General features: G+C 45.9%; 1 protein-coding gene across 11 annotated transcripts in view; it reads right to left on the bottom strand.

Annotated features, from left to right (window-relative positions):
- ppm1f (protein phosphatase, Mg2+/Mn2+ dependent, 1F) overlaps positions 1-22349 on the bottom strand; it is a 67455-nt gene extending 45106 nt beyond the window's left edge. For 9 of the 11 annotated variants that reach the window (XM_052460948.1, XM_052460947.1, XM_052460953.1 and 6 more), the window contains exons 1-4: positions 22128-22345; positions 18161-18346; positions 15624-15754; positions 14911-15116 (exon numbers count right to left, since the gene is read on the bottom strand). In XM_052460948.1, coding sequence (XP_052316908.1) covers positions 14911-15116; positions 15624-15754; positions 18161-18339 — 516 coding nt within the window. In that variant the 5' untranslated portion in view covers positions 18340-18346; positions 22128-22345. Of the gene's footprint in view, positions 1-14910; positions 15117-15623; positions 15755-18160; positions 18347-22127 lie in introns of all 11 variants that reach the window. The other 2 variants (XM_052460954.1, XM_052460949.1) reach the window with 2 other exon arrangements.
- Between the last annotated feature and the right edge of the window lie 3332 nt (positions 22350-25681).

Genomic DNA, 25681 nt, shown 5'->3' on the forward strand with positions numbered 1-25681 from the left:
TATCAGCTCCAGGGATGTAGAGGGTAAACTATCAGCTCCAGGGATGTAGAGGGTAAACTATCAGCTCCAGGGATGTAGAGGGTAAACTACCAACTCCAGGGATGTAGAGGGTAAACTATCAGCTCCAGGGATGTAGAGGATAAACTATCAGCTCCAGGGATGTAGAGGGTAAACTATCAGCTCCAGGGATGTAGAGGGTAAACTATCAGCTCCAGGGATGTAGAGGGTAAACTATCAGCTCCAGGGGTGTAGAGGGTAAACTATCAGCTCCAGGGGTGTAGAGGGTAAACTATCAACTCCAGGGATGTAGAGGGTAAACTATCAGCTCCAGGGGTGTAGAGGGTAAACTATCAGCTCCAGGGATGTAGAGGGTAAACTATCAGCTCCAGGGATGTAGAGGGTAAACTATCAGCTCCAGGGACGTAGAGGGTAAACTATCAGCTCCAGGGGTGTAGAGGGTAAACTATCAACTCCAGGGGTGTAGAGGGTAAACTATCAGCTCCAGGGGTGTAGAGGGTAAACTATCAGCTCCAGGGGTGTAGAGGGTAAACTATCAGCTCCAGGGATGTAGAGGGTAAACTATCAACTCCAGGGGTAAACTACCAACTCCAGGGGTGTAGAGGGTAAACTATCAACTCCAGGGGTGTAGAGGGTAAACTATCAACTCCAGAGGGTGTAGAGGGTAAACTACCAACTCCAGGGATGTAGAGGGTAAACTATCAGCTCCAGAGGGTGTAGAGGGTAAACTATCAACTCCAGGGATGTAGAGGGTAAACTATCAACTCCAGGGGTAAACTACCAACTCCAGGGGTGTAGAGGGTAAACTATCAACTCCAGGGGTGTAGAGGGTAAACTATCAACTCCAGAGGGTGTAGAGGGTAAACTATCAACTCCAGGGGTAAACTACCAACTCCAGAGGGTGTAGAGGGTAAACTACCAACTCCAGGGATGTAGAGGGTAAACTATCAACTCCAGGGGTAAACTACCAACTCCAGAGGGTGTAGAGGGTAAATTATCAACTCCAGAGGGTGTAGAGGGTAAACTACCAATTCCAGTGGATGTAGAGGGTAAACTATCAGCTCCAGGGATGTAGAGGGTAAACTACCAACTCCAGAGGGTGTAGAGGGTAAACTATCAGCTCCAGGGATGTAGAGGGTAAACTATCAGCTCCAGGGATGTAGAGGGTAAACTATCAGCTCCAGGGATGTAGAGGGTAAACTACCAACTCCAGGGATGTAGAGGGTAAACTATCAGCTCCAGGGATGTAGAGGATAAACTATCAGCTCCAGGGATGTAGAGGGTAAACTATCAGCTCCAGGGATGTAGAGGGTAAACTATCAGCTCCAGGGATGTAGAGGGTAAACTATCAGCTCCAGGGGTGTAGAGGGTAAACTATCAGCTCCAGGGGTGTAGAGGGTAAACTATCAACTCCAGGGATGTAGAGGGTAAACTATCAGCTCCAGGGGTGTAGAGGGTAAACTATCAGCTCCAGGGATGTAGAGGGTAAACTATCAGCTCCAGGGGTGTAGAGGGTAAACTATCAGCTCCAGGGGTGTAGAGGGTAAACTATCAGCTCCAGGGGTGTAGAGGGTAAACTATCAACTCCAGGGGTGTAGAGGGTAAACTATCAGCTCCAGGGGTGTAGAGGGTAAACTATCAGCTCCAGGGGTGAATAGGGTAAACTATCAGCTCCAGGGATGTAGAGGGTAAACTATCAGCTCCAGGGGTGTAGAGGGTAAACTATCAGCTCCAGGGATGTAGAGGGTAAACTATCAGCTCCAGGGGTGTAGAGGGTAAACTATCAGCTCCAGGGGTGTAGAGGGTAAACTATCAGCTCCAGGGATGTAGAGGGTAAACTATCAGCTCCAGAGGGTGTAGAGGGTAAACTATCAACTCCAGGGATGTAGAGGGTAAACTATCAACTCCAGGGGTAAACTACCAACTCCAGGGGTGTAGAGGGTAAACTATCAACTCCAGGGGTGTAGAGGGTAAACTAGCAACTCCAGAGGGTGTAGAGGGTAAACTATCAACTCCAGGGGTAAACTACCAACTCCAGAGGGTGTAGAGGGTAAACTACCAACTCCAGGGATGTAGAGGGTAAACTATCAACTCCAGGGGTAAACTACCAACTCCAGAGGGTGTAGAGGGTAAATTATCAACTCCAGTGGATGTAGAGGGTAAACTATCAGCTCCAGGGATGTAGAGGGTAAACTACCAACTCCAGGGATGTAGAGGGTAAACTATCAGCTCCAGGGATGTAGAGGATAAACTATCAGCTCCAGGGATGTAGAGGGTAAACTATCAGCTCCAGGGATGTAGAGGGTAAACTATCAGCTCCAGGGATGTAGAGGGTAAACTATCAGCTCCAGGGGTGTAGAGGGTAAACTATCAGCTCCAGGGGTGTAGAGGGTAAACTATCAACTCCAGGGATGTAGAGGGTAAACTATCAGCTCCAGGGGTGTAGAGGGTAAACTATCAGCTCCAGGGATGTAGAGGGTAAACTATCAGCTCCAGGGATGTAGAGGGTAAACTATCAGCTCCAGGGATGTAGAGGGTAAACTATCAGCTCCAGGGGTGTAGAGGGTAAACTATCAACTCCAGGGGTGTAGAGGGTAAACTATCAGCTCCAGGGGTGTAGAGGGTAAACTATCAGCTCCAGGGGTGTAGAGGGTAAACTATCAGCTCCAGGGATGTAGAGGGTAAACTATCAGCTCCAGGGGTGTAGAGGGTAAACTATCAGCTCCAGGGATGTAGAGGGTAAACTATCAGCTCCAGGAGTGTAGAGGGTAAACTATCAGCTCCAGGGGTGTAGAGGGTAAACTATCAGCTCCAGGGGTGTAGAGGGTAAACTATCAGCTCCAGGGATGTAGAGGGTAAACTATCAGCTCCAGGGATGTAGAGGGTAAACTATCAGCTCCAGGGATGTAGAGGGTAAACTATCAGCTCCAGGGATGTAGAGGGTAAACTATCAACTCCAGGGATGTAGAGGGTAAACTATCAACTCCAGTGGATGATCAAGATACGACGAACAACCACCGATATAAACCAAAACCAAGGATTTATAGAACTGGATTATTGGCATTTGATCGCATTTTAAATGTCAGCCTACAGGGAAGTTAGGCCTACGGGGAAGTTAGGCCTACGGGGAAGTTAGGCCTAGGGGGAATTTAGGCCTACGGGGAAGTTAGGCTTACCAACTGTACATGATTCTCCTCGCTAGCAAAAAGGCAGGCGCGATTAGAACTCTGATCAAGAAAATAAGCAATGTTGAGCTTTGATCAATGTTGAGCTTTGATCAATGTTGGCAACGCAATAAGAGGGTAAACTATCAACTCCAGAGGGTGTAGAGGGTAAACTACCAACTCCAGGGATGTAGAGGGTAAACTATCAACTCCAGGGGTAAACTACCAACTCCAGAGGGTGTAGAGGGTAAACTATCAACTCCAGAGGGTGTAGAGGGTAAACTACCAACTCCAGTGGATGTAGAGGGTAAACTATCAGCTCCAGGGATGTAGAGGGTAAACTACCAACTCCAGAGGGTGTAGAGGGTAAACTATCAGCTCCAGGGATGTAGAGGGTAAACTATCAGCTCCAGGGATGTAGAGGGTAAACTACCAACTCCAGGGATGTAGAGGGTAAACTATCAGCTCCAGGGATGTAGAGGATAAACTATCAGCTCCAGGGATGTAGAGGGTAAACTATCAGCTCCAGGGATGTAGAGGGTAAACTATCAGCTCCAGGGGTGTAGAGGGTAAACTATCAGCTCCAGGGGTGTAGAGGGTAAACTATCAGCTCCAGGGGTGTAGAGGGTAAACTATCAACTCCAGGGATGTAGAGGGTAAACTATCAGCTCCAGGGGTGTAGAGGGTAAACTATCAGCTCCAGGGATGTAGAGGGTAAACTATCAGCTCCAGGGATGTAGAGGGTAAACTATCAGCTCCAGGGATGTAGAGGGTAAACTATCAGCTCCAGGGGTGTAGAGGGTAAACTATCAGCTCCAGGGGTGTAGAGGGTAAACTATCAACTCCAGGGGTGTAGAGGGTAAACTATCAGCTCCAGAGGTGTAGAGGGTAAACTATCAGCTCCAGGGGTGTAGAGGGTAAACTATCAGCTCCAGGGATGTAGAGGGTAAACTATCAGCTCCAGGGATGTAGAGGGTAAACTATCAACTCCAGTGGATGATCAAGATACGACGAACAACCACCGATATAAACCAAAACCAAGGATTTATAGAACTGGATTATTGGCATTTGATCGCATTTTAAATGTCAGCCTACAGGGAAGTTAGGCCTACGGGGAAGTTAGGCCTACGGGGAAGTTAGGCTTACCAACTGTACATGATTCTCCTCGCTAGCAAAAAGGGAGGCGCGATTAGAACTCTGATCAAGAAAATAAGCAATGTTGAGCTTTGATCAATGTTGAGCTTTGATCAATGTTGGCAACGCAATAAGAGGGTAAACGCTATTTCCCCACATAAAAAGGCGTGTACATGACAGTGGTGTGTATTCGTGGATGCTGAGCTTCACAATTATTTATTTTAGGAAAAAAATATATATAATTATTATTATAATTATAAAGAATGTACAGTGTATTTGGAAAGTATGTCAGACATGTTCTACCTTTACGGTAAATTAGATCCTTATTCTAAAATGTATTAAATATTTGTTTTCCTCATCAATCTATTCTCCCCAATTTCGTGATATCCAATTGGTAGTTACAGTCTTGTCCCAAATTTTGTGGCGTACTCATTTTTAAATGGACATAAATCGTTTAGGTATTCACCCTTTTTCCGCGGCATCCAATTGGTAGTTACAGTCTTGTCCCATCGCTGCAACTCCCGTACGGACTCGGGAGAGGCGAAGGTCGAGAGCCATGTGTCTTCCGAACCACGACCCAAGCTGCACTGCTTCGTGACACACCGCTCGCTTAACCAGGAAGCCAGCCTCCCCAATGTGCTACACAGCCTGGGATTAAAACGAGTCTGTAGTGATGCCTCTAGCACTACGATGCAGTGCTTTAGACTGCTGCGTCACTCGGGAGGACCCCCGGCTTCCATCATTCATAAATGGAAAAAAATGTGGAACCACCAACATTCTTCCTAGAGCTGGCCGCCCGGCCAAACTGAGCAATCGGGGGAGAAGGGCCTTGGTCTGGGAAGTGATCAAGAACGCGATGGTTAATCTGAAAGAGCTCCAGAGTTCCTCTGTTGAGATGGGAGAAACTTCCAGAAGGACAACCATCTCTGCAACACTCCACCAATCAGGTCTTTATGGTAGAGTGGCCAGACTGAAGCCACCCCTCAGTAAAAGGCACATGACAGCCCACTTTGAGTTTGCCAAAAGGCACCTAAAGGACTCTCAGACCATGAGAAACAAGATTCTCTGGTCTGATGAAACCAAGATTGAACACTTTGACCTGTATGCCAAGTGTCCCGTCTGGCACCTTCCCTACGGTGAAGCATGGTGGTGGCAGCATCATCATGCTGTGGGGATGTTTTTCAGCGGCTGGGACTGGGAGACTAGTCAGGATCGAGGGAAAGATGAACGGGGCAAAGTACAGAGAGATTGTTGATGAAAATCTGCTCCAGAGCGCTAAGGACCTGAAAGTTCACATTCGAACAGGACAACAACCCTAAGCACACAGCCAAGACAACATAGGAGTAGGAGTGACTTTGGGACAAGTCTTTGAATGTCCTTGAGAGTGGCCCAGCCAGGGCCTGGACTTGAACCCGATCTATCATCTCTGGAGAGGCCTGAAAATAGCTGTGCAGTGACGCTCCCCATTTAACCTGACACAGCTTGAGAGGATCTGTACAGAAGAATGAAATACAGGTGTGCCAAGCTTGGAGTGTCATAACCAAGAAGACTGAAGGCTGTGATCACTGCCAAAGGTGCTTCGACAAAGTACTGAGTAAAGGGTCTGAATACTTATGTAAATGTGATCGTTTTTTATTTTCATAAATTTGCAAAAATGTCTAAAAACAAACTGTTTTTGCTTCCGTCATTATGGGTTATTGTGTGTAGATCAATGAGGGGAAAAAACAAATAGAATTTATTTTAGAATAAGGCTGTAACGTAACAAAATGTGGGAAAAGTCAAGGGGTCTGAATACTTTCCGAATGCACTGTATCTCACAGGAGAAATCATCCGCGCGAAACAGCGCCCCTCTGTCTCTCTCTGGGTAAGCCAAACGAGTATGACATTGTTGCCACCCGTAGCATTGAAGGCAACGGAAGCCAGCGAGCATCTGGCCTCCCTTGACAAAACAAACTAGCCAATCAGCATTGAGCTCAACTGTGATTGGTCCTGGCGCACAAAAAAGTGTCAAAGGAAGCCAGTTTGAATTTGACTTCACTCCTTTCAAATCCCATTGAGAGCATTCACAGGTTAATTTGCATAATTTAGTGGAATTAAATTGCAGTGTATTATTTATCACACAAGCACAGCCAGTGGTATAAATGACTTAAGTAAAGATACTTTCAAGTACTAGTTAGTGTAACAGTTTAGCTTCCGTCCCTCTCCTCGCCCCTACCTGGGCTCGAACCAGGGACCCTCTGCACACATCAACAAATGCCTCCCACGAAGCACCGTCACCAATCGCTCCACAAAAGCCGCAGTCCTTGCAGAGCAAGGGGAACAACTACTTCAAGGTGTCAGAGCGAGTGACGTCACTGATTGAAACGCTATTAGCGCGCACCCCCATAACTAGCTATCCATTTCACACCGGTTACATTAGCAGGACAGGAAAATGGTCCAATTCACACACTTATCAAGAGAACATCCCTGGTCATCACTACTGCCTCTGATCTGGAGGACTCACTAAACAGATAACATCCCTGGTCATCCCTACTGCCTCTGATCTGGAGGACTCACTAAACAGAGAACATCCCTGGTCATCACTACTGCCTCTGATCTGGAGGACTCACTAAACAGAGAACATCCCTGGTCATCCCTACTGCCTCTGATCTGGAGGACTCACTAAACAGAGAACATCCCTGGTCATCACTACTGCCTCTGATCTGGAGGACTCACTAAACAGAGAACATCCCTGGTCATCCCTACTGCCTCTGATCTGGAGGACTCACTAAACAGAGAACACCCCTGGTCATCACTACTGCCTCTGATCTGGAGGACTCACTAAACAGAGAACATCCCTGGTCATCACTACTGCCTCTGATCTGGAGGACACACTAAACAGAGAACATCCCTGGTCATCACTACTGCCTCTGATCTGGAGGACTCACTAAACAGAGAACATCCCTGGACATCCCTACTGCCTCTGATCTGGAGGACTCACTAAACAGAGAACATCCCTGGTCATCACTACTGCCTCTGATCTGGAGGACTCACTAAACAGAGAACATCCCTGGTCATCCCTACTGCCTCTGATCTGGAGGACTCACTAAACAGAGAACATCCCTGGTCATCACTACTGCCTCTGATCTGGAGGACTCACTAAACAGAGAACATCCCTGGTCATCACTACTGCCTCTGATCTGGAGGACTCACTAAACAGAGAACATCCCTGGTCATCCCTACTGCCTCTGATCTGGAGGACACACTAAACAGAGAACATCCCTGGTCATCCCTACTGCCTCTGATCTGGAGGACACACTAAACAGAGAACATCCCTGGTCATCCCTACTGCCTCTGATCTGGAGGACACACTAAACAGAGAACATCCCTGGTCATCCCTACTGCCTCTGATCTGGAGGACTCACTAAACAGAGAACATCCCTGGTCATCACTACTGCCTCTGATCTGGAGGACACACTAAACAGAGAACATCCCTGGTCATCCCTACTGCCTCTGATCTGGAGGACTCACTAAACAGAGAACATCCCTGGTCATCACTACTGCCTCTGATCTGGAGGACACACTAAACAGAGAACATCCCTGGACATCCCTACTGCCTCTGATCTGGAGGACTCACTAAACAGAGAACATCCCTGGTCATCCCTACTGCCTCTGATCTGGAGGACTCTCTAAACAGAGAACATCCCTGGTCACCCCTACTGCCTCTGATCTGGAGGACTCACTAAACAGAGAACATCCCTGGTCATCACTACTGCCTCTGATCTGGAGGACTCCCTAAACAGAGAACATCCCTGGTCACCCCTACTGCCTCTGATCTGGAGGACTCACTAAACAGAGAACATCCCTGGTCATCACTACTGCCTCTGATCTGGCGGACTCACTAAACACAAATGCTTAGTGTGTAAATTGTCTGAGTGTTGGAGTGTGTAAATTGTCTGAGCTTTGGAGTGTGTAAATTGTCTGAGCTTTGGAGTGTGTAAATTGTCTGAGCTTTGGAGTGGGTAAATTGTCTGAGCTTTGGAGTGTGTAAATTGTCTGAGCTTTGGAGTGTGTAAATTGTCTGAGCTTTGGAGTGTGTAAATTGTCTGAGCTTTGGAGTGTGTAAATTGTCTGAGCTTTGGAGTGTGTAAATTGTCTGAGCTTTGGAGTGTGTAAATTGTCTGAGCTTTGGAGTGTGTTATTGTCTGAGCTTTGGAGTGTGTTATTGTCTGAGCTTTGGCGTGTGTAAATTGTCTGAGCTTTGGAGTGTGTAAATTGTCTGAGCTTTGGAGTGTGTAAATTGTCTGAGCTTTGGAGTGTGTAAATTGTTTGAGCTTTGGAGTGTGTAAATTGTCGGAGCTTTGGAGTGTGTAAATTGTCGGAGCTTTGGAGTGTGTAAATTGTCGGAGCTTTGGAGTGTGTAAATTGTTTGAGCTTTGGAGTGTGTAAATTGTCGGAGCTTTGGAGTGTGTAAATTGTCGGAGCTTTGGAGTGTGCCCCTGGATATCCGTAAATAAAATAAAAAATAAGACAATGGTGCCGTCTGCTTTGTTTAATATAATAATAATAATAATAATAATAATAATAATAATAATAATAATAATAATAATAATATTTAATATAAGGATTTTGAAATAATTTATACTTTTTACTTTTGATAATTAACTATATTTTTGGCAATTACATTTACTTTTGATACTTAAGTATATTTAAAATCAAATAGTTTTAGACGTTTACTCAAGTAGTATTTTACTGGGTGACTCTCACTTTTACTTGAGTCATTTTCTATTAAGGTATCTTTACTTTTACTCAAGTATGAAAATTGGGTATTTTTTCCACCACTGCATACACAAAAATAAGTAGAATATCATGCTGTCTGGTTTGCCTAATAAGGGATTTGAAATTATTCATACTTTTACTTTTGATGCTTAATGTTGTGTACACTCAGTGTATACTTATTAACACCAGGTGAATCCAGGTGAAAGCTATGATCCCTTATTGATGTCACTTGTTAAATCCACTTCGATCAGTGTAGATGAAAGGGGAGGAGACATGTAGATGAAGGGGAGGAGACATGTAGATGAGGGGGAGGAGACATGTAGATGAAGGGGAGGATACAGGTTAAAGAAGGATTTTTAAGTCTTGGGGACAATTGAGACATGGATTGTCTCTGCATGCCATTCAGAGGGTGAATGGGCAAAACAAAGGATGTAAGTGCCTTTGAACGGGGTGTGGTAGTAGGTGCCAGGCCGCACCAGTTTATGTCAAGAACTGCAACGCTGCTGGGTTTTTCACCCTCAACAGTTTCCGGTGTGTATCAAGGACACCCAGAAAACTTGACACAACTGTGTGAAGTATTGGAGTCAACATGGGCGAGCATCCCTGTGGAACGCTTTCGACACCTTGTAGAGTCCCATGCACTGACATATTGGGGCTGTTCTGAGGGAAAAGGGGTGGGGGGGTGCAACCAATGTTCCCTAAAATATTTGTCACTGAGCATAATTTCAGGTCTGCTGAGTGCAAACTTGATCGTTTGAATTTGTTTAAAAACTTGAATTCTGTGCAACTTCCAGCGCACGTTTACTGTGAACACTGAGGCTGTACCCGCTTTAAGTTACAGTTTTACTGTGAACACTGAGGCTGTACCTGCTTTAAGTTACAGTTTTACTGTGAACACTGAGGCTGTACCTGCTTTAAGTTACAGTTTTACTGTGAACACTGAGGCTGCACCCGCTTTAAGTTACAGTTTTACTGTGAACACTGAGGCTGTACCCGCTTTAAGTTACAGTTTTACTGTGAACACTGAGGCTGCACCCGCTTTAAGTTACAGCTGTAACAGCGGCCAAGTAGGCTACTGTGGCTACTTGATCATAATGTAGGCCTACCAGAGTGGCCTACCATCAAAAACTATGGAGAAAATGCCTCCCATGACATTTTAACATTGAAATAGTTGTATATAACAGCCTATATTAGCAGCCAATGTGTGGTGTTCAATGTAGGCCGACATTCCATGAGACTTTGAGAAAATAAATCACGCAGGGCTTGACATGAACCTGTTTATCTACTTGTCCTTCAGACAAGGTGGTGACTGAACACGTTGTGTTGTTTGCTGCAAGAAAACCACTTTACAATTGAATTATTATTATTTTTTAAATTTACCTTTATTTTACTAGGCAAGTCAGTTAAGAACAAATTCTTATTTTCAATGACGGCCTAGGAACAGTGGGTTAACTGCCTGTTCAGGGGCAGAACAACAGATTTGTACCTTGTCAGCTCGGGGATTCGAACTTGCAACCTTTCGATTACTAGTCCAACACTCTAACCACTAGGCTACCCTGCCACCCCAAATTATGCTACCCTCTACCTATTGGCTACTTAGCTTATTCAAGCCTGTCTCAAAATACAACACTGCCCCTTTAAGAAAAACAATAAAAGCTCTTTACCTGATTCGCTTTTCAATGATATCTAGAAATACACGTTTTTGTGCTCTTCAGCCCGTACGGGAGTTGTAGCGATGAGACAAGATATTTCTATTTTAAAATGTTACCCCTTTTTCTCCCCAATTTCGTGGTACCCAATTGTTTTAGTAGCTACTATCTCGTCTCATCGCTACAACTCCCGTACGGGCTCGGGAGGGACGAAGGTTGAAAGTCATGCGTCCTCCGATACACAACCCAACCAAGCCGCACTGCTTCTTAATACAGTGCGCATCCAACCCAGAAGCCAGCCGCACCAATGTGTTGGAGGACACCTTGAGAGAGGGGGGGGGGGCAGGGGAATTAACGAAGAGGAAACTCAAATGAACTTTGATCACTCTTATTTGAATTTCTTCATTGCAAAAAAAAGTGCCACGAGAAGTACTGGATCCGGTCAAATAGGTTCCAGAACGAAACCATCCAAAACGGCAAGGTGACTGTTCCTGTTACGCACTGGTTAGGGCAGAGGGGAAGGGTGACTGTTCCTGTTAAGCACTGGTTAGGGCAGAGGGGAAGGGTGACTGTTCCTGTTACGCACTGGTTAGGGCAGAGGGGAAGGGTGACTGTTCCTGTTACGCACTGGTTAGGGCAGAGGGGAAGGGTGACTGTTCCTGTTAAGCACTGGTTAGGGCAGAGGGGAAGGGTGACTGTTCCTGTTAAGCACTGGTTAGGGCAGAGGGGAAGGGTGACTGTTCCTGTTAAGCACTGGTTAGGGCAGAGGGGAAGGGTGACTGTTCCTGTTAAGCACTGGTTAGGGCAGAGGGGAAGGGTGACTGTTCCTGTTAAGCACTGGTTAGGGCAGAGGGGAAGGGTGACTGTTCCTGTTAAGCACTGGTTAGGGCAGAGGGGAAGGGTGACTGTTCCTGTTACGCACTGGTTAGGGCAGAGGGGAAGGGTGACTGTTCCTGTTACGCACTGGTTAGGGCAGAGGGGAAGGGTGACTGTTCCTGTTACGCACTGGTTAGGGCAGAGGGGAAGGGTGACTGTTCCTGTTACGCACTGGTTAGGGCAGAGGGGAAGGGTGACTGTTCCTGTTAAGCACTGGTTAGGGCAGAGGGGAAGGGTGACTGTTCCTGTTAAGCACTGGTTAGGCAGAGGGGAAGGGTGACTGTTCCTGTTAAGCACTGGTTAGGGCAGAGGGGAAGGGTGACTGTTCCTGTTAAGCACTGGTTAGGGCAGAGGGGAAGGGTGACTGTTCCTGTTACGCACTGGTTAGGGCAGAGGGGAAGGGTGACTGTTCCTGTTAAGCACTGGTTAGGGCAGAGGGGAAGGGTGACTGTTCCTGTTACGCACTGGTTAGGGCAGAGGGGAAGGGTGACTGTTCCTGTTAAGCACTGGTTAGGGCAGAGGGGAAGGGTGACTGTTCCTGTTACGCACTGGTTAGGGCAGAGGGGAAGGGTGACTGTTCCTGTTACGCACTGGTTAGGCAGAGGGGAAGGGTGACTGTTCCTGTTACGCACTGGTTAGGGCAGAGGGGAAGGGTGACTGTTCCTGTTAAGCACTGGTTAGGGCAGAGGGGAAGGGTGACTGTTCCTGTTAAGCACTGGTTAGGGCAGAGGGGAAGGGTGACTGTTCCTGTTAAGCACTGGTTAGGGCAGAGGGGAAGGGTGACTGTTCCTGTTACGCACTGGTTAGGGCAGAGGGGAAGGGTGACTGTTCCTGTTACGCACTGGTTAGGGCAGAGGGGAAGGGTGACTGTTCCTGTTAAGCACTGGTTAGGGCAGAGGGGAAGGGTGACTGTTCCTGTTAAGCACTGGTTAGGGCAGAGGGGAAGGGTGACTGTTCCTGTTAAGCACTGGTTAGGGCAGAGGGGAAGGGTGACTGTTCCTGTTAAGCACTGGTTAGGGCAGAGGGGAAGGGTGACTGTTCCTGTTAAGCACTGGTTAGGGCAGAGGGGAAGGGTGACTGTTCCTGTTAAGCACTGGTTAGGGCAGAGGGGAAGGGTGACTGTTCCTGTTAAGCACTGGTTAGGGCAGAGGGGAAGGGTGACTGTTCCTGTTAAGCACTGGTTAGGGCAGAGGGGAAGGGTGACTGTTCCTGTTAAGCACTGGTTAGGGCAGAGGGGAAGGGTGACTGTTCCTGTTAAGCACTGGTTAGGGCAGAGGGGAAGGGTGACTGTTCCTGTTAAGCACTGGTTAGGGCAGAGGGGAAGGGTGACTGTTCCTGTTAAGCACTGGTTAGGGCAGAGGGGAAGGGTGACTGTTCCTGTTAAGCACTGGTTAGGGCAGAGGGGAAGGGTGACTGTTCCTGTTAAGCACTGGTTAGGGCAGAGGGGAAGGGTGACTGTTCCTGTTAAGCACTGGTTAGGGCAGAGGGGAAGGGTGACTGTTCCTGTTAAGCACTGGTTAGGGCAGAGGGGAAGGGTGACTGTTCCTGTTAAGCACTGGTTAGGGCAGAGGGGAAGGGTGACTGTTCCTGTTAAGCACTGGTTAGGGCAGAGGGAAGGGTGACTGTTCCTGTTAAGCACTGGTTAGGGCAGAGGGGAAGGGTGACTGTTCCTGTTAAGCACTGGTTAGGGCAGAGGGGAAGGGTGACTGTTCCTGTTAAGCACTGGTTAGGGCAGAGGGGAAGGGTGACTGTTCCTGTTAAGCACTGGTTAGGGCAGAGGGGAAGGGTGACTGTTCCTGTTAAGCACTGGTTAGGGCAGAGGGGAAGGGTGACTGTTCCTGTTACGCACTGGTTAGGGCAGAGGGGAAGGGTGACTGTTCCTGTTACGCACTGGTTAGGGCAGAGGGGAAGGGTGACTGTTCCTGTTACGCACTGGTTAGGGCAGAGGGGAAGGGTGACTGTTCCTGTTAAGCACTGGTTAGGGCAGAGGGGAAGGGTGACTGTTCCTGTTACGCACTGGTTAGGGCAGAGGGGAAGGGTGACTGTTCCTGTTAAGCACTGGTTAGGGCAGAGGGGAAGGGTGACTGTTCCTGTTAAGCACTGGTTAGGGCAGAGGGGAAGGGTGACTGTTCCTGTTACGCACTGGTTAGGGCAGAGGGGAAGGGTGACTGTTCCTGTTAAGCACTGGTTAGGGCAGAGGGGAAGGGTGACTGTTCCTGTTAAGCACTGGTTAGGGCAGAGGGGAAGGGTGACTGTTCCTGTTACGCACTGGTTAGGGCAGAGGGGAAGGGTGACTGTTCCTGTTACGCACTGGTTAGGGCAGAGGGGAAGGGTGACTGTTCCTGTTACGCACTGGTTAGGGCAGAGGGGAAGGGTGACTGTTCCTGTTAAGCACTGGTTAGGGCAGAGGGGAAGGGTGACTGTTCCTGTTACGCACTGGTTAGGGCAGAGGGGAAGGGTGACTGTTCCTGTTACGCACTGGTTAGGGCAGAGGGGAAGGGTGACTGTTCCTGTTACGCACTGGTTAGGGCAGAGGGGAAGGGTGACTGTTCCTGTTAAGCACTGGTTAGGGCAGAGGGGAAGGGTGACTGTTCCTGTTACGCACTGGTTAGGGCAGAGGGGAAGGGTGACTGTTCCTGTTAAGCACTGGTTAGGGCAGAGGGGAAGGGTGACTGTTCCTGTTAAGCACTGGTTAGGGCAGAGGGGAAGGGTGACTGTTCCTGTTACGCACTGGTTAGGGCAGAGGGGAAGGGTGACTGTTCCTGTTAAGCACTGGTTAGGGCAGAGGGGAAGGGTGACTGTTCCTGTTAAGCACTGGTTAGGGCAGAGGGGAAGGGTGACTGTTCCTGTTACGCACTGGTTAGGGCAGAGGGGAAGGGTGACTGTTCCTGTTACGCACTGGTTAGGGCAGAGGGGAAGGGTGACTGTTCCTGTTACGCACTGGTTAGGGCAGAGGGGAAGGGTGACTGTTCCTGTTAAGCACTGGTTAGGGCAGAGGGGAAGGGTGACTGTTCCTGTTAAGCACTGGTTAGGGCAGAGGGGAAGGGTGACTGTTCCTGTTAAGCACTGGTTAGGGCAGAGGGGAAGGGTGACTGTTCCTGTTAAGCACTGGTTAGGGCAGAGGGGAAAGGTGACTGTTCCTGTTAAGCACTGGTTAGGGCAGAGGGGAAGGGTGACTGTTCCTGTTAAGCACTGGTTAGGGCAGAGGGGAAGGGTGACTGTTCCTGTTAAGCACTGGTTAGGGCAGAGGGGAAGGGGTATGAAGAGAATTGGGTCCAGCTGAGATAAACTGTTTATAACAGAGTTATTACCTTGAGGCCAGTGAGTGTGTTGAAGTCAGGGAGGGTCACATGGCGATCCTCCATCTTCCTTCGAGTGTTCCTGATGGCGTGGGCGGAGCACATGAGGAAACGGGAGGATCCTATTGGGAGAGGGGAGGGGAGATTCTGATGCCAAGCCACACCCACCTCTCGAAGCTTATTGAGAAACAGCCGCTGGACGGGCTCCGATTGGAGCACTTAGGACGAGAGGGGAGGGGCCAGAGGAAATTCAGTTAGGTCTCTGGTAATCCAGATGAGAATGTTCTCCATATTGTAGGACACATATCCAAGCCTTTCAGACTTACACTAGTGTCTAGGGGTTCATTGGTATTGGGAGATGAAACCCCAGGGGTTAAAGGGTGGTCAATGGATACATGCACACACACACACACACACACACACACACACACACACACACACACACACACACACACACACACACACACACACACACACACACACACACACACACACACACACACACACACACACACACACACACACACACCTGCAATTTAGTCTTTTACTGGGTGACTTTCACTTTGACCTTTTAATAGAAAATGACTCAAGGTATCTTTGCTTTTACTCAAGTATGACAACTGGTTACATTTCCCCGCCACGGCAAACACACACAGAGAAGGGGACGCTCTGCTGGACACAGGTGGTGGTCTGTATCACAGATGACATCATGAGTCCGAACTCACAAACAACTTCCTGTTCCTCTCCTTGCTGCTGTTCGGTTTCCTGGGGGAGGTGGAAAGGTGAAAGGTCAGCCTTCAGCAGCTCAGCCAAGGCTGCGTGGCACATGGCTGCATTCAGTGTTGAAGGAGCGTCTCTGCATTGAGAGGAGAGAGAGAGTCCTTATGAGTGAACACCATAGAGAATGTTCTACCATTTTACTGTAGTGGTACTTCCAACTTCTTTTAGTTCATCCTCCCTGGTGACCCCGTTGGGAGTCTATGTCCAACCAGGTCATCAGGAGGAATGAAGAAGAAAAAAAACAGACAACTTCAAAATGGATATTACCTTAATGGCGCTGCCTATGCTGTCATGGACGCTATATAACACCACAGATACAAAGAGGAGTCCTCTATCTCTCTCTATGGTAAACACACACAGCCAAAATTAAACAAAGCTAAACAGCACACACACACACACACATCTGTAATTTCTCTGTACGAGATTAGAGTCCTGCCAGGGTGGAACAGGGGACTGATACATGCTCAGGGGGAAACAGGAAGTGGGTAGAACAATAGTGATTCTACAGACAGGAAATTAGGTCATACAAACAGGAAGTGCCTCAGAGTCAGAAGACAGAAGGAAAAGAGGACACACTATCAGAGACCTAACTCTTATGGCCTGGCACATTGTTGTCTAGAGCTCCTCTGGCCTGGCCTGGCACATTGTTGTTTAAATCTCTGACATTTGTTGTTTTCAATACTACTGCTTTTAAAAACAATTTACTTGACACCCAGCAAAAGAAGACGTTATGACACGGTCATAACCGCTGACAACGTGTAATATGGACATAACAACACTCATCACACACATATTTAGACCTGTTGTGACATACATTTTGTTATTTTATGGCTTGTTGTGACACCTACATAGTGTCAAAACCCAAATGTATTCAAATGTGTTTTTTTCCCTGTCAAGACATTTCCTTTTTGTTTGAAAGTTGATTTCTTAAGTCCTCTGTTGTTGCTGTAATTCATCCTTTACAGTCATGCTCCCCCCCGCCCTCCCCCATCATATTTTAAATAACTTGTAGAACATTCCCTTTATGACACTGTCAAGAAGCATTATGACATCATAATCACATAAGCCAGATAGGCCAATCACGTACAAGCCCTTATATATCAGTCAACAAATAGGGTGGCTTGTCCTGCTCCTGAAATCTGCTCCTACATTCATCCCAGTCATCAGCAAACAGGGCATTGGGGTTGGTGCACGTTTGCACAATTACAATGATTTCATAAAATGTTATGTAACATAAACATACTGTTGACAGGTAGGCTACGGTGTAATGGAATGTTTTGCCTCGTGTGGTAGGTTTAGTGGTGTTTTGACACTCTTATGTAGGTGTCATAACCAGCCATAAAATAACACAATATATTTCACAACAGGTGTAAATATGTGTCATGACAGTGTTATGACCATATTATGACAAGTTATAGTCAGCTGTTATGACATATGACGTGGTTATGACATTGTCACAACATGTTATGACGCTGGGTGTCAGGTAAAGTGTTACCCAGCTGGGTAAATATCCCTGAAGTGTGTTCAGAGGCAGTTTACATACAGCCCTCCCTGTGGCTGTGTTGCTTTCTCTTCGTAACGATCTATCTAACTGCTCTGCGTAACTATCTATCTAACTGCTCTGCGTAACTTTCTGACTACTCTTCGTAACTATCTGACTACTCTTCGTAACTATCTGACTACTCTTCGTAACTATCTGACTACTCTTCGTAACTATCTGACTACTCTTCGTAACTCTGACTACTCTTCGTAACTATCTGACTACTCTTCGTAACTATCTGACTACTCTTCGTAACTTTCTGACTACTCTTCGTAACTATCTGACTACTCTTCGTAACTATCTGACTACTCTTCGTAACTTTCTGACTACTCTTCGTAACTCTGACTACTCTTCGTAACTATCTGACTACTCTTCGTAACTATCTGACTACTCTTCGTAACTTTCTGACTACTCTTCGTAACTATCTGACTACTCTTCGTAACTATCTGACTACTCTTCGTAACTTTCTGACTACTCTTCGTAACTTTCTGACTACTCTTCGTAACTATCTGACTACTCTTCGTAACTATCTAACTGCATATTCTCTCATTTCCTTTCTCCCTCTCCTTGTTCTCCCTCTTCTCTTTCTCCATCCCCCTCTCTCGCTCTCTCTCTGTGATAGACAGCCCTGTAACTCAGCCCCTCTACTCACGCAGGGTATAATGAACAGGACAGGACACAGAGATATGAGGATCAGCTTGCTGCTGCACAACAGGAATGTAAACAATGCGGTCTGCAAGCTGCAGCATCAACACCACCGGGGTCATGTTCATTAAAGCAAACCGGAACAAAACATTTTTCAACTGAAAATGAAAACAAGTGATTCTTATTGGACCAGGTAGTCCTATACCTAGACAGATACACACACACACACACACACAGTGTTGAGCAAGCATAGGCCCAGGTCCATGCTGTCTGCCGTCAGCTTGTCCACACACACACCTGGTGTTGAGTAGGCGTAAGCCCAGATCCAGGCTCTCTCCTCTTAGTTCGTCCAGGGTGACCTTCCTGCTGAGGGGGTTGAGAGGCAGGGGGTCTTCAGGACCCAGCGGAGCAGGGAAATCCTCTAGGAACCTCCTCAGGCACCCCCGCACCACCTCCTCCTCCATGACACCACCCATACCTGAACTTGGAACACACACACACACAGCATACCATTCAGGGGTTGGTACCGGTTCAGGGAACGGAACTGAGAAGGAAAAAAAAGGAATTGGAATTGAAACTGAAGCAGGGAATGAAAGTGATCTCTACGGTTCTTGAAACGGCAGCATTTCTGCCTTCTTGAACAGGGCGAATAGCTCAGATACACATGAAAGCATTAAATGACCGCGGGAATCGATAGAACATCGCTCAGAGACGCACAAAAACAATAGAACATTCAAAATGGGTGAATCTTTCCTTTAACTCAAGGTACTTTGAAAAAGTAGCTCACTACATCCAAACTACAGTAGTGTGTAGTTCCAGTAGTTAGCTCCACCGCTACATGGTAAAACAGTAGTGTAGTTCCAGTAGTTAGCTACACCACTACATGGCAAAACAGTAGTGTGTAGTTCCAGTAGTTAGCTACATGGTAAAACAGTTGTGTGTAGTTCCAGTAGTTAGCTACACCGCTACATGGTAAAACAGTAGTGTGTAGCTAGCTACACCGCTACATGGTAAAACAGTAGTGTGTAGTTCCAGTAGTTAGCTACACCGCTACATGGTAAAACAGTAGTGTGTAGTTCCAGTAGTTAGCTACATGGCAAAACAGTAGTGTGTAGTTCCAGTAGTTAGCTACACCTCTCTATATATATAACACATTGAATATCCCTTTGAACATGGTGGTAATTAATGACACGTTGGATGGTGTAACAATAAACCCAGTCACTACAAAGATGCAGGCGTCCGTCCTAACTTAGTTGCCGGACAGGAAGGAAACCGCTCAGGGATTTCACTTAAGGACTATGTTGACTTTTGTTGTTCGAATTTTTCTTCCACTTTGACAGAGTATTTTGTGTAAAAGTTTGTGTAAAATTACATTTTAATCCCACTTTGTAACACAATGTGGAAAAAGTAATGGGGTGTGGGTGCCTTTCTGAAGGCACTGTAACTTTTTACTTTTTTAAAAATTATTTCTCATTTATATGAAATCAAAATTTGTGGATTTGGCTATTTCAGCAACACCCATTGCTGACAGTTCTATAAAAACGAGCACACAGCCATGCAATCTCCATAGACAAACATTGGCAGTGGAATGACCTTACTGAAGAGCTCAGTGACTTTCAACGTGGCACCGTCATAGGATGCCACTTTTCCAACAAGTCAGTTCGTCAAATTTTTGCCCTGGTAGAGCCGCCCCACGGCCAACTGTAAGTGCTGTTATTGTGAAGTGGAGACGTCTAGGAGCAACAACGGCTCAGCATCAAAGTGGTAGGCCACACAAGCTCACAGAACGGGACCGCCGGATGCTGAAGCGCGTAAAATGTATCTGTCCCCGGTTGCAACACTCTCTACCTAGTTCCAAATTGCCGATGGAAGCAACATCAGCACAATAACTGTTCGTCAGGAGCTTAAAAAAATTTGGTTTGGCCGAGCTGCCGCACACAAGCCTAAGTTCACCATGCCCGGCTGGAGTGTTGTAAAGCTTGCCTCCATTGGACTCTGGAGCAGTGGAAACGTGTTTCACCAACTGGCAGTCCGAAGAATGAATCTGGGTTTGGTGGAATGCATAGTGCCCATATGCATAGTGCCAACTGTAAAGTTTGGCGGAGGAGGAATAATGGTCTGGGGCTGTTTTTCATGGTTCGGGCCCCTTAGTTCCAGTGAAGGGAGATCTTAACGCTACAGCATAAAAATTACATTCTAGACGATTCTGTGCTTCCAACTTTGTTCCTGTTTCAACATGACAATGCCCCTGGGCACAAAGCGAGGTCCATACAGAAATGGTTTGTCAAGATCGGTGTGGAAGAACTTGACTGGCCAGCACAGAGCCCTGACCTCAACCCCATGTAACACCTTTGTGATGAATTGGAACGCTGACTGCGAGCCAGGACTAATCACCCGACGTTCAGTGTCCGACAACAGCAAATGGGAGACCAACTCCTTATTAATGCCCATGACTTTAGAATGAGATGTTTGACGAGCAGGTGTCCACATACTTTTGGCCATGTTTACACTGCTGCTACTCTCTGTTTATCTTATATGCATAGTCACTTTAACTATACATTCATGTACATACTACCTCAATTGGCCCGACCAACCAGTGCCCCCGCACATTGGCTAACCGGGCTATCTGCATTGTGTCCCACTCACCACCCTCTCTTTTACTCTCTTTTACACTACTGCTACTCCATGTTCATCAACTATGCATAGTCACTTTAACCATACAAACATACTACCTCAATCAGCCCGATTAACCGGTGTCTGTATGTAGCCTAGCTACTGTATATAGCCTCTCTACTGTTATTTGTCACTGTCTTTTTACTGTTGTTTTTATTTCTTTACTTGTTCACCTAATACATATTTTACACTATTGGTTAGAGCCTGTAAGTAAGCATTTCACTGTAAGGTCTACTACACCTGTTGTATTCAGCATTTCACTGTAAGGTCTACTACACCTGTTGTATTCAGCATTTCACTGTAAGGTCTACTACACCGGTTGTATTCAGCATTTCACTGTAAGGTCTACTACACCTGTTGTATTCAGCATTTCACTGTGAGGTCTACTACACCTGTTGTACTCAGCATTTCACTGTAAGGTCTACTACACCTGTTGTTTTCAGCATTTCACTGTGAGGTCTACTACACCTGTTGTATTCAGCATTTCACTGTGAGGTCTACTACACCTGTTGTATTCAGCATTTCACTGTAAGGTCTACTACACCTGTTGTATTCAGCATTTCACTGTGAGGTCTACTACACCTGTTGTATTCAGCATTTCACTGTAAGGTCTACTACACCTGTTGTATTCAGCATTTCACTGTAAGGTCTACTACACCTGTTGTATTCAGCATTTCACTGTGAGGTCTACAACACCTGTTGTATTCAGCAATTCCCTGTGAGGTCTACTACACCTGCTGTATTCAGCATTTCACTGTAAGGTCTACTACACCTGCTGTATTCAGCATTTCACTGTAAGGTCTACTACACCTGTTGTATTCAGCATTTCACTGTAAGGTCTACCTGTTGTATTCAGCATTTCCCTGTAAGGTCTACTACACCTGTTGTATTCAGCATTTCACTGTGAGGTCTACAACACCTGTTGTATTCAGCAATTCCCTGTGAGGTCTACTACACCTGCTGTATTCAGCATTTCACTGTAAGGTCTACTACACCTGTTGTATTCAGCATTTCACTGTAAGGTCTACTACACCTGTTGTATTCAGCATTTCACTGTAAGGTCTACCTACACCTGTTGTATTCAGCATTTCACTGTAAGGTCTACTACACCTGTTGTATTCAGCATTTCACTGTAAGGTCTACCTACACCTGTTGTATTCAGCATTTCACTGTAAGGTCTACTACACCGGTTGTATTCGGCGCACGTGACAAATAAACTTTGATTTGATGTAGTGTAGCTTTAGCAAGGGGCTCGTGGTCACCTGTGTGTGCGTAGCTTAGGAACAGAAATAGAGGAAATATTGTGCACATGATGTGAATTAATGTTTAATAATACAATAATTTAACACAACATGACGAATAAAAAAATCACTGTTGAGACGTGCGTGTATTTGACACAATGTTTCTGTTAGGCCATTCGATGTCTACATTCCTAGTTGCAAAATCTATTTGCTATATATTATACCGTCAGAGATGCAGTCTGAGTCTCCACAAACAACATGTTTGATTTTAATTCCTGCTTTGCAACAACAACAAAAAAATAAGCACAAACTACTTTCAAGCTACAGTACGACACGATAACATTTCTTACCTTGGCCTATCTTCTTCAGGGCACTCCCTTTACTAGCTCGCTACTGGACTGAGCTAGACAACTACACGCCCTTCCAAGACTGACACAAAAATAGTTTAAAGTCATGGAAGTCCAGAAGAAGCGTGGCGACGTGAAAACGAACCACTTTGTTCGAAGACCGCTAATACACTGAATATTGCGCATATCACTGAGTTGTAGATCATGGGCTTGCTCGTGGTGGGCGCAGGCTCATTTTGAGACTATGATCTGTGTTTGGCTGCGTCGACACTACGGGAATTTGACGTTCCTGAACACCAGACTCCGACTTGCCGAGCACACCACAGACCATGGGAGAATCTCAAGTGTTGTACTACATGCGTCCTCGCTCTGCGCCTCCTCAAAACCTATTGGAGGAGAAGGTTAGAGGGGCGGGACCTCTGGCTTCTTTAATCCAATGGGTTTTCAGCAGGAGAGAGAGGACACGAGGACGATACATTTGAGATTTCACCATGGTCTGTCATGCGCTCTGCAAGTCGAGTCCAATGTTCAGGAACGTTAAATTCCCGTAGTGTCTACGCAGCCAAACACAGATCTATGAACATATTAGATAAGTCTCAAAATGGGCAAAATCTCAACCGTTTATAGCGTATATAAAATACGAGCCTTGGAAGCCTAAACTGAACTAAACAGATGTTGTAGAAGGCTGGCCAGACGAGACAAACGAAAGCCTATTCAGTCAGGGGTATTCAGAAAGATTTGCACTTCAGTAAATGTGACACTCCCTCACAGGACACTAACATTAGCCACGTTTCCATTAACTTGTCCTGTGATTTTTTTTGTGTCGACATTTAGAATATTCGGCATATACAATAGATGGTACAATATGCCTGCTGCGATGCGTTTCCATTGAACTGTCGTGTAAAAACAGCTGGACGTAATGACCTCACACACACACACACACACACACACACACAAAAAACTTTTTCGCTGAAACCCAGTGTCGAATCAAATTAAGTGGTGGATGTGTTTCCATGATCCATTTAGGCATATTGCGCATTAATACATTTGCGATAGCCTGTATGTACCTGTATGTATACCAGGGTTCCCCAACTGGCAGCCCCCGGGCCGAACTTGGCCCACACACGGTTTTATTTGGCCCCCAAGTTTTCTGAGCAAAGAAAATAATACTATTGTTTGAATTTTTATTGTGACATAACATACTGTATAATTTGGTTTTAAATCAAAAAGTCCTATATAATGCTGTTTGTTACAGGGCGAATAATAAATTACACAGCTGGCAATTTCAAAATGCATGTACAATGGGGCAAAAAAAGTATTTAGTCAGCCACCAATTGTGCAAGTTCTCCCACTTAAAAAGATGAGAGAGGCCTGTAATTTTCATCATAGGTACACTTCAACTATGACAGACAAAATGAGGAAGAAAATCCAGAAAAATCACATTGTAGGACTTTTTAATGAATTTCTTTGCAAATTATGGTAGAAAATAAGTATTTGGTCAATAATAAAAGTTTATCTCAATACTGTGTTATATACCCTTTGTTGGCAATGATAGAGGTCAAACATTTTCTGTAAGTCTTCACAAGGTTTTCACACACTGTTGCTGGTATTTTGGCCCATTCCTCCATGCAGATCTCCTCTAGAGCAGTGATGTTTTGGGGCTGTTGCTGGGCAACACGGACTTCCAACTCCCTCCAAAGATTTTCTATGGGGTTGAGATCTGGAGACTAGCTAGGCCACTCCAGGACCTTGAAATGCTTCTTACGAAGCCACTCCTTCGTTGCCCGGGCGGTGTGTTTGGGATCATTGTCATGCTGAAAGACCCAGCCACGTTTCATCTTCAATGCCCTTGCTGATGGAAGGAGGTTTTCACTCAAAATCTCACAATACATGGCCCCATTCATTCTTTCCTTTACACGGATCAGTTGTCCTGGTCCCTTTGCAGAAAAACAACCCCAAAGCATGATGTTTCCACCCCCATGCTTCACAGTATGTATAGTGTTCTTTGGATGCAACTCAGCATTCTTTGTCCTCCAAACACGATGAGTTGAGTTTTTACCAAAAAGTTTGATTTTGGTTTCATCTGACCATATGACATTCTCCCAATCTTCTTCTGGATCATCCAAATGCTCTCTAGCAAACTTCAGATGGGCCTGGACATGTACTGGCTTAAACAGGGGGACACGTCTGGCACTGCAGGATTTGTGTCCCTGGCGGCGTAGTGTGTTACTGATGGTATGCTTTGTTACTTTGGTCCCAGCTCTCTGCAGGTCATTCACCAGGTGTGGTTCTGGGATTTTTGCTCACCGTTCTTGTTATCATTTTGACCCCACGGGGTGAGATCTTGCGTGGAACCCCAGATCGAGGGAGTTTATCAGTGGTCTTGTATGTCTTCCATTTCCTAATAATTGCTCCCACAGTTGATTTCTTCAAAAAAAGCTGCTTACCTATTGCAGATTCAGTCTTCCCAGCCTGGTGCAGGTCTACAATTTTGTTTCTGGTGTCCTTTGACAGCTCTTTGGTCTTGGCCATAGTGGAGTTTGGAGTGTGACTGTTTGAGGTTGTGGACAGGTGTCTTTTATACTGATAAGTTCAAACAGGTTCCATTACTACAGGTAACGATTGGAGGACAGAGGAGCCTGTTAAAGAAGAAGTTACAGGTCTGTGAGAGCCAGAAATCTTGCTTGTTTGTAGGTGACCAAATACTTATTTTCCACCATAATTTGCAAATAAATTCATAAAAAATCCTACAATGTGATTTTCTAGGGGGAAAAAAATCTCATCTTGTCTGTCATAGTTGAAGTGTACCTATGATGAAAATTACAGGCCACTCATCTTTTTTAAGTGGGAGAACTTGCACAATTGGCTGCTGACTAAATACTTTTTTGCCCCACTGTAAGTGGTAGAACAATGTTTGAAAGTGTTGATTGTTTGAAATATCTGATTTTGAGGATAGATTCGAAATACATTTTTGGAAAGCTAATTATTGATTATATTAATAAAACAATTAACTATAAGCTTGGGTTACTATACAGATCTAAGAGTGTTGGGCCAGTAACTGAAACGTCGCTGGTTCGAATCCCCAAGTCGGCAAGATGGAAAAATCTGCCGTTCTGCCCTTGAGCAAGGCAGTTAATAATTTGCGGGTTATTTCATTATTATTATTAGACAGTTGCATTATTGTTGTTGTTGTTGTTTTTTTTCTTTTAGACTCTTGAAAACAAGATGGTGGATCAAGAGATTTCATCCTTGGATCTGAAATAGCCTAATTGGATGGTGAAACTCCTGTAGAGAAAAAAGACAATCGTTTGTCCTGTATTTTTATAGTTGAAAACTAGATTTAGCCAGCAGTAGGCATTAATAATGAAATGTGGAGTGGATGATTTTGTTTCCAATCTTTGGAACATTTCTCCTATTACGGCCCTGTCCCAATACACATGTCGCCCTGTCCCAATACACATGTTACCCTGTCCAAATACACATGCTGCCCTGTCCCAATAGATATGCTGCCCTGTCCCAATACATATGCTGCCCTGTCCCATTACACATGCTGCCCT

The sequence above is a fragment of the Oncorhynchus keta genome, chromosome 14 (genome assembly GCF_023373465.1).
Source record: "Oncorhynchus keta strain PuntledgeMale-10-30-2019 chromosome 14, Oket_V2, whole genome shotgun sequence".
NCBI lineage: Eukaryota > Metazoa > Chordata > Actinopteri > Salmoniformes > Salmonidae > Oncorhynchus > Oncorhynchus keta.